Consider the following 9,523-nt stretch of genomic DNA (forward strand, 5'->3'; position numbering starts at 1 on the left):
TGTATTTCCTGGAGAGAGCTTATAAGTGTCTTTTTTTTTTTTTTTTTAGATTTTATTTTTATTAACAGAGAGAGATCACAGTAGGCAGAGAGAGGGGAAGGGAAGCAGGCCCCCTGCTGAGCAGAGAGCCCGATGTGGGACTCGATCCCAGGACCCCGAGATCATGACCCGAGCTGAAGGCAGCGGCTTAACCCACTGAGCCACCCAGGCGCCCGAGAGCTTATAAGTGTCTTAAAGGCCATCCTCATCTCCACCTGTCAGAATCTTAAATATTATCAAAGCCTAATTTGAATAACATCTGCTCCATGAAGTTTCCATCATCTCTAAAAATGCCTGGATCCTTCCCTCCTCTCTGTACTCTTAATGCTTTAATTGTAACTTTATTATATCCCTTATATGTTGTACCTTTTAGGATTAATTAGTAAGTAAATACCTGAACAAGCAATAGGTCTTCACCTTTTATCTATTGCTTACATGAAATTGACAATTAATAAACATTTTTAACCAAGGGAGCCACCCAGGTATCCCTTTAAAAAATATACTTACTTATTTATTTATTTGTCAGAGAGAGAGAGAACACAACCAGGGGGCAGGGAGTAGGCTCCCCACTGAGCAAGGAGCCCCATGTGCAACTCGATTCCAGGACCCTAGCTAGGAAAAGGAGTACTGTTACTCCTTTCCATTTTGAAAATATTTATTAAACAGTCAGTTGAGCGTCTGCTAAAAGGAGTAACAGTAACATCGCCCAATGACTGAGGAATTCAATTTTCCTGTATGGATCTAATTGTTTTAACACTTGGGAAAAGTAAAGTAAAATAAATAAGAGTACTTTTATTTGGCTGTCCAAAGAGAGAAAGAAGAACATTTAAAAATATTGCTACAATAGGCTAAGTGGAAAGGCTTCTTTTTTTTTTTTTTCATTGTGACTGTTTTTCTCATTTCTGAAGTGAGAACACAGAGAAGACATCATGCTTAATTGACATACTCAGTTAAAGAGCCAAACTCCATCATTGTATGAAATGGATGTCTAATGAATCCAAGCTTTCTGGAAAATGTCTAGGTGGGCTGGGCCTGTTTATTTCTTTGGTTTTGCTCCCCTCCCATGACATCACATTTACTATGCATTCACTTAATGAAGAAAAAGTGTCACATTTCCACATTAGCAGTAGACGGAGTTCTCAAGGGCATCAGCTGCACCAGGAATGCATTTAATGCTAAGACAGGCAGGAGTCATTGAATAAGTTAAAATAAAAACTACATTAGGTTGGAGAGAAAACAGCGTGATAAATAAGAAAGTAAAACTAGACTGAGAGTCAAAAGACTAAACCTGGTTCTATTTCTAACTTACCGTGTGATGTTGGGCAATTCACTTCAATGTTCTGAGTCTTGGCTGACTCATCTATCATGGGATAAGATACTATAAATTTTATATTGTGCATTCTAAATATGAAACCCTAGAATCTGTGTGTATGGTAGGATCCTGTTAGTATACTAGCACTAAAAAACAAAGATCAAATTATTTAGCAAGATGTTCCATAAATCACTATATATAATAGACATAACCACAAATCTGGAAAGGTCTTCCTGAAGTTCTGGCCAATACTCTTTTAATTATGTAATGTAAAATTGTCTACTAAGTTTGCTCATTTGTTCACATATTTACTTTCACAAAAAGTCTAATTGGTATATTAAATATGACTATTTTTCAAATATTCAAAGCATGTCTGCTTTTGGTCACTTTTCTGCATGTCTGAACTGTATGTCACTAACAGAATCTAACAGGAGTACATAGATTCAGACATTTCACAAAATCAGACCAGATCTTGGGGCGCCTGGGTGGCTCAGTGGGTTAAGCCGCTGCCTTCGGCTCAGGTCATGATCTCAGGGTCCTGGGATCGAGTCCCGCATTGGGCTCTCTGCTCAGCAGGGAGCCTGCTTCCCTCTCTCTCTCTCTGCCTGCCTCTCTGCCTACTTGTGATTTCTCTCTGTCAAATAAATAAATAAAATCTTTAAAAAAAAAAATCAGACCAGATCTAAAAGAAATCAACAATATGGTAACAGTCAATAAAAGTTCAAAAACATACCCATGATATTAATATGTGAAGATCTCTAGGAAATTATTAAATATTTCTGTGTGTCTCGTCTGCTAGCCACATTTTCAGTATGACAGAAGCCACAATCAAAACATAACCAGATATGTGAGAGGTGAAGGCCTAGAGGGGATCAGACAGGAAATAGATATCCAAAGACCATACTCAGAATATTTAAGGAGCTAATATCCATCCCAGGCATCTTCCCTAAATAATTCTTAGAGCTATTCAACTTTCTCTTTATCTGAAGGGTTTAAGTTACTTTAAGAGAATCCCAGGTATCTTTTTGTTTAGGGCACCCGGGAGACTCTCACGTCTTGTGTTTGTGGGCTACCAAAGCTCGTTCCAACATAGATTCAAGTTACAATTTTAAGAAGGATTTGTGACATCTTATGACTAGGGAATTTTTTGTGTGTATGAGTTGCTTATTTTAATTTAAACCATTTGGAAAAGGCAAAATAATCTGAAAACCATACATGTGATATATATCAATAATTTCAACAATTACCATTATACTACATTTACAAGCCAAAAACTCCTTTAATTTAAGCCAAAAACTCCTTTATGACAACTTTACAGATTTTGCTCTTTACTAGATGCAAAGATCCAGAAATAGTAACATTTTTGTCCTTTGTTGACCAAATAACTGAAGATCAGTTCTCATCCCAGCAGTGGGGTTAAAGTTGAATGATTCAGGGAGTGAAGTGTTGTCAGTAACTTATATACAATGAATTTCTGAGATTACCAATTCAGCTCAGTAGGTACTTGTATAAGTAACATAGTGTGAAAGATACTAGAAGTTTTGGTTAAATTTCAAGCAAACAGGCAATTCACGAAGTACAAGGGAAATAAATGCTTAAGAACTTCAAGTAATCAAAATGCCTAGAATCTAGTCAGTAACAGGGAAGAAAAATAACTCAGCTAGTCCATCCTCATAATACCCCACAGAGTGTTAAAATGATTGCTGCCTACCCTCGCAAAGTTCCTGGCACACACTCATGTTAACTAAAGTTTTTTAAAATAAATGAGTCAATATTCAGTTAGCAAGACTATTAGGTGGTCTTGAGTTTCAATAAACATATAACTTCTCTAGCATCTTCAACATGCTCACTGATCCCAAGATCAAGAAGTCAGGTCATCCTAACCTCCTTTTATTTAGCTGAAAAAGTAATCCAGTTTAAGGACCTTTCAGAATCTGGTCTCTGGTCTCCAGATGCAGCTCCAGTCACTCCTCATCTAGAAAGCGTGGTCTACAACCGACTTTTCACTTCTTCCAGGCCCTCAAATGAACTCTGCCATCTCGCCTCTCAGTCTTCTACTGCTCTGTCTGGAAAGTCTCATGCCTTTTCCAATTAGGTCTCAGTGAGGATTTCATTTCCTCTGGTCAGCCTTTCTTTCCAGGATTACCCTTCCGTATCTACCCCACCTACCCAGAACTTCTAGGTGTCCTCCTCTCTCATTTTTGTATACCTGGTTGTTCATTTTCTGTTTCCTATATTAACCTGAGCACATTGGGAGGGCAGCAGTTGTGTTTCTCTTGCTCCACCATTGTATCCTCTCTGCTTAGAGCCATGTTGGGTACATAGCTGGGGCTCAGAAAACATTTGTTGAATAAATGAATGCATGATTGAGTGAATGACTGTCCGAATAACGTTAGCCTTTTAGGAGGATGAAAACGAAACGGTCTTTACCTCACTTCTTGCTCAGAGTTACAAATATAAACTCATAGTTGCGAGGCATGGCATGGAAACTAGCTATTTTAATTTCCATAATAAAATTTATATTTTTCTCCTGCCACTTCACAGATTACCAAGCAGAATGTCTAAGCAACACTCAAAGCTACAATCCCTCTCCTTGAGACATCAGCTTATTTTATACATCTACTTGAAAACAAAGATAACTAAGCAACTTTAAAGAACGGAGTTTCATGCCAACTAGGAAGTAGATGTTTATATCCAAAACTACCCCCCAACCCCGACACACCTTGGTTATAGAAACCCTTTAATTACAATAATAGCCTTCCTGGGGGACTTTCTGATACTGTTAAATCATTGTATCTAACACTGACTTCTGGTTTTAATTTCCTTTTATTACTACCACAAATTCACATTAGGTAACTCACTTAAAAGCTAGCCCCATGAAATAAAATGTTTTTAAGGATCCAGTTTTAAACTGCAAATGTTTTTGGGTGAGTAATCAGAATTGTGATTAAAAAAAAAAAAACTGCTCCTGTTTTTACAAAAAAAAGTCACTGCAGAAGGATGGTGGAAAATTAAAACCTCAAGGATTTCATTAGAAACTCTAAGGTTTTAATTCAGTGGACTGACATTATCATCAGCTAATCAGCTGCCTCTACCAAGTCCCCTCCCTATAGGGTTGGTAGGGTGGTTTTTTTTTTTAAAGTTGGTTTTTTTTTTTTTTTTTTAAGATTTTATTTATTTATTTGACAGAGAGAGCACAAGAAGGGGTGGGAGGGGTGGCAGGGAGCAAAGGTAAAGGCAGAGAGATAAGCAGACTCCCAGTGGAGCAGGGAGCCCAGTGCCCAGCTGAATCCCAAGACCCTGAGATCCCGACCTGAGCCAAAGGCAGAAGCTTAACCAACTGAGCCACCCAGGCACCCGGTAATTCTTTATGGAAATTTGATTTTTTTGAGAAACAATTTTGTCAGATCAGTAACTACTCTTTCCCCTACTTGGCGTGTGTATGGTTGGAGCTATGAGGGGGTGCAATCTGATGTAACCTTGAATTACCCTTAATTCTCTGCAGCCCATCCCCACTGACAACTGTAGTGGAGCAAACTTGACTACTTCACGTCAAAGGAGGCTGCAAGTTTCCTCACGGAGAGACCTTCTGGACCAGTGCCTTCACCCAGAATCTCCTATCGACCCCAATTCTCTCAGCAAAGGGTCCTTTCCCGTTCCACGTAGTCTTATTTTTCCTCAGTTCCTCCGTGTAATCCATTTTGTTTGGTTTCTCTGCCTCCCTCCCCCCAATCATCTGGACCCAATTTACAAAGCCCAAACTGCCCAAAAATTTACGCAGGGCCTTTTCTGGGAGCGTCTGGAAGGGAAGTATAAGCAAGTCAAGACAGAGGCCAGGAGCAGAGAAGATCTGCTTTAATCCGAGAAATTGGTCACCATTACCAGCCCCACGGATGGCTGGGCAACGGCGCAGGCCTTGCCCAGTGGCCAAGGGAAAGCCCTCTGGGTGGGAGCTGGCGGGGAAGGCAAGAAGCGCACAGGAATGAACGCGGAGGTTGCGGGCCGGCCAGGAGGTGGCCGACCTCACCCAGCTTCTCCTGGTGGCTAGACCTCCGGGGGCCCGACGCTCATGCCACCACCATTCCACGCGCTCGGATCAGCGGAAACATGAGCGGAGTCCCGCAGGATCGGCTGCGCAGGGAGCCCGGCTTTCCGACCGGGTCCACGTTGAGGGGCTTTTATTAAGAAATGTGGCGGGAAACCTGCCTGGGACGCCGGTGCGACCCGCGGGAGTCGCGCTGGGGAAATTAACCCGCATTGGGTGAGCTCTTCCGGGATCCGGGTCTCCCGGGTCGCCGGCCCCTGGCCCCAAGCACGGGACTGCGAGCTTTCCTCCGCACTGACTAATCCGGCTTCGGGCGCGTGGGGAGGCGCGTCCTCAGCCGGGAAGCCCAGCTGTCCGAACTCCCAGGGGTCAGGGCAGAGAGCGCGCGAGCCCCAGCCAGCGCCGCTGGGAAGCACATGTGCACACAAACAGTGCCACAAGGCGGTCTCTTCCGCGCCCCGCCTCCCTCCGCCTGCCCTCAGCGGGCACCGGCGGGTGTACCCCTTACCCTCACCAATTCTCCCAAGGGACAGCTTTGGGGCAGAAAATGACCCGAGCCGCTTTTGGTTCCTCCGGCTCCAGGGGCCAGAAGCAAACTTCCAAAACCCACTGACCTCTTCCAGGGGGAGCAGGGCAGCTAGCCAAGGCACGCACTCCCCTCCACGCTGTTTTCCCAGGGAGGGAGGGAGCAGGAGCAGGTACGGCGCCCAAAGAGGAGGTGGGGTGCCAGTCCGGGCCTGCGCGAACACGCTGCAGGAGGAGCAGCCCCGCCCCCGCGTCCAGCCCCTTCCCCAGTGACAGGCCGCGGAAGCGAGACGCTGCCTCAGCCCCAGATGGGCAGCACGTGTGTTGGCCTCCTAAGGACAAGAGCCGATTGCCTCCGAGGCTAGCCGCGCCCCGATGCCCGAGATTTTGCGGGTACCCTCTCCTCCAGTCCAGCAACCGCGGCCCACGTCTGTGTCCCGCGGTCCAGGCTCCGCGCACACAGCCCAGAGGACCGCCGGCGCCCGGGCAGTCCCCAGGCTGGACGCCCGGAGAAGAACCGCGGGATAGCAGAACCTCAGCCAGGGCCCTGAGAAAGGAGAAGGAAAGGAAGGCGCGAGGGCGGCGGGAGCCGGAGCTCCAGCCGGCGTCGGATCTGAGCTCGGGGAGTCGCGGGAACGGCGGCCGCCGGCACCGGGACGCGAGCCAGCGAGCTTTCCCTCCCCAGCCGCAGGACCTCTTTAGCATGAACTTTCTGAGAGATCTGCTGGCAGGAGGCTTCCTTTCAAACACGGTATTTTACAAATTGAGGAGACAAGAGGAGGATGCCACGGCTGCTCGCCGGCTCCCAACTTCGAAAAGTGCAAAGGAGCGGGAGAGCTCAGAACGCCAACCCGCCCAGAGGGTCTGGAGGATGGGGAGAGGAGTGGGTCTAACCCTAGCCTCTGGGCGAGTGGGCTACTTACGTTTTTGCCGTGTGGGAGTCCTTTCCACGCCTTGTCCTGTGGGCTCCTAAATGCATTTGTATGCATTTGTCCCTCCAGCGAAGCGCTAACGGAAAACAGAAGGCAACTCCGAACTGCTAAGGGTGCAGGTACTGGCCATGAAAAAGGAAGAAAAAAAAAAATCACATGAAAACGATGCTCCAAAACCGCAACAACAACAACAAAAAAGGAGGAGAGAAATAGGAAGGGGAAAGAAATAGCACCCAGAGGGTCGATCAATCAGCTAGGCTTAGTTCCCTAGCTCGGTAACGGACGAGCCCGGGGGGAGCGCTCCCCTGGGAGGGCGGGCGAGGAGCAAGACCTCACTGGCAGGCGGCGGGGCGCCGGCAGCAGCTGGAACTCCGCCGCGAGCGCAGCCCTCGAGTTCACTTGCGGTTCAAAGGCGACTCTGTGACTCCAGTGGAGTCCTCTGCTTTGGGGCTGGGAGGAGAGAAGGGCTGGAGGAGGGAAGGAGATGAAGGGGGTGTGGGGGGGGGGAAGTCCTTGGAAACAACCCGCGCCTGAACATTTGTCAGACAAGCACACACACCCACTTCGGAAATCTGGTCGGTGAGAGGGGGCCGGTGGCAACTGCAGGCGCTCAGCGTTGACTGCCGCCGGCTGCTTCCCCTGGAAGAAGAGGAGCCCAGCAAATCCGGCCGGTGTTAAATTTCACCGCTCACTGACTTGCAATGACATCACCAAACACAGTGCACACCTCCCCCCTCCGGCCCGCAACCTACCCCCAACCCGCGCGGGGGGTCCAGCGCCCGGGTTCGTGAAGCCCAGGGCCCGCCGCGCCTGGGGAGCGCCTGCAGCCGCCCCGGCGACGCCCGCACGCTCTCGCTTCCCACGCCACCCTCCTCGCTGTCCCCGAAGCTCGTAGGTGACTAGTATCTTTCCTTCGTCCCCTTTTCAGCAGTCCCCAGTGTGATGTCCTCTTACATGTCCCCTATCCGTCTTTTTCTCTGTCCTCCTCACGCATGCCCCTCTGAAATCCTACTCGGCGAAGCCCTTCATTCGCGACCTTCGTGCATTCTGTGCAGTGATGCTCGTGGGCTAAGTCATGTTATAAACAGACTGCTACGGTTCTCATTGCTACCTTTCCTTCCTTTCACGCTTGCCTTTCAATCTGCCCCATGTACTACTTTTCTGCTGATTTCTCTATCTTGCAATCCACTTATCTGCTTTCTGCCCTTTCCTAGCTTATAAACATGGATTCATGATCTGCATTCATGCATCTAGAACATGCTAACAGACCATGGTCTTTCCGATTTGAATACCTTCTCCAACTTTTGTAACTTTCTTTCTTTCTTTCTTTTTTTTTTTTTTTTTTTTTTGACATAAACCTCCATACCCGCACAGCCTTTTCACAGCCTGTCCACCTTCCAAGTTTTGGGGAGTTAAAAAAAAAAGTTAACCTTCTGATTTTACCTTTTTATTAATAAGACTGAAAATTCCAGGAGGCTAGGGATCTGTTATCTTGCTCACTTCTGTATTTTCAGCACCTAAAATACTACTTAGCATGTTTGTTTCACCAGTGACTGTTGTACACCATTGAATATCATTTCTCTAATAAGTTTTCCTGACCTTTTCTGTGAGCTATCTCTAGCTAATGATCCCTCTGGGAAAAACATCCCAGAGTATGCACATATTATAAAAGTTAAAGCAACCATAAGTGAAGAGAAATGATTGATGCAAACTTTGGAATTTTAGGTATCATTTCCCAAATAATTGAGGGATTTTTCCTCTCCAGGAATATAGAATTTAATTCCTCTTCCTTTCCCTCAAATTTTCAACTATTTATTTTGAAATAATTTTGAAATAGATGTACATATGAGTTCCAAAAATAGTAGAGAGTTCCTGTATACCCTTCACTGACTTCCTCTAATACTGATGTCTTAAATAACAGCAATATGATGATCAAAACCAGGAAATTAACACTGATACAATACCATTAACTAATCTATAACTTTTATTCAAATTTTGTCAGTTTTCCAAAATATCCTTTGTCTAGTATTTAATTCAGGATCTTATACTGTGTTTAGTTAATTAATTAACAGAGAGATTCAACTGTTAGCTCTCCTCAGTTTCCTCCCATCTGTGGAAGTTCCTGTCTTTTGTCTTTCATGACTTGGAACCTTTTGGAGAGCACTGGTTCATCATTTGGTAGAAGGTCTCTAAATCTGGATTTGTGTGATGTGTTCTCATGATTAGGTTCAGGTTATGTATTTTTGACATAAATACTAGTGAAGTGATGTTTCTTTCTCGGGGCATCATATTGGGTATATATAATGTTGAAATATTACTAGTACTGTTATCTTTGATCACTTAATCAAGGTGCTACCTGCCCGATCTAACTATTGTAAAACCCTTCCCACCCCTTGATTTTTGTAACAAACAGCCACAGCTTTTTGGAATTCTTGTAGAAATCTGGGGCTGAGGGGGGATAGCCATTCTTTAATAGTCTTAAACTACAGTTTTTCTATTTTTGGATTACCAGTCAACTAAAGAAAGGTAATTTGGTGAGTAGAAAGAATAGGTAAGAATTAAGCATTAACTCACCTAATCTCTCTCTCCATTTTCCCATCAAATCATTAAGGATTAAAAACATTTTTTTTCTTTTGAGTGTGAGTATTTGAATGCTGTATGAAATTGAAT

The 9,523-nt window shown here is 45.2% G+C and overlaps 1 protein-coding gene across 5 annotated transcripts in view; it reads right to left on the reverse strand.

The window, feature by feature from the left end:
* The window catches only part of COL24A1 (collagen type XXIV alpha 1 chain), a 395,660-nt gene extending 387,690 nt beyond the window's left edge, over positions 1 to 7,970 (reverse strand). For 2 of the 5 annotated variants that reach the window (XR_006383188.1, XM_044238617.1), the window contains exon 1: positions 6,845 to 7,158. Coding sequence is in view for 4 of the 5 variants with exons in the window: in XM_044238617.1 (XP_044094552.1) it covers positions 6,845 to 6,900 (56 nt within the window). In the remaining variant the exon portion in view is untranslated. Of the gene's footprint in view, positions 1 to 6,844; positions 7,159 to 7,189; positions 7,302 to 7,416; positions 7,582 to 7,807 lie in introns of those variants that run through there. The other 3 variants (XM_044238615.1, XM_044238616.1, XM_044238614.1) reach the window with 3 other exon arrangements.
* Between the last annotated feature and the right edge of the window lie 1,553 nt (positions 7,971 to 9,523).

This window comes from Neovison vison, chromosome 2, assembly GCF_020171115.1.
Source record: "Neovison vison isolate M4711 chromosome 2, ASM_NN_V1, whole genome shotgun sequence".
NCBI classification, from domain to species: domain Eukaryota; kingdom Metazoa; phylum Chordata; class Mammalia; order Carnivora; family Mustelidae; genus Neogale; species Neogale vison.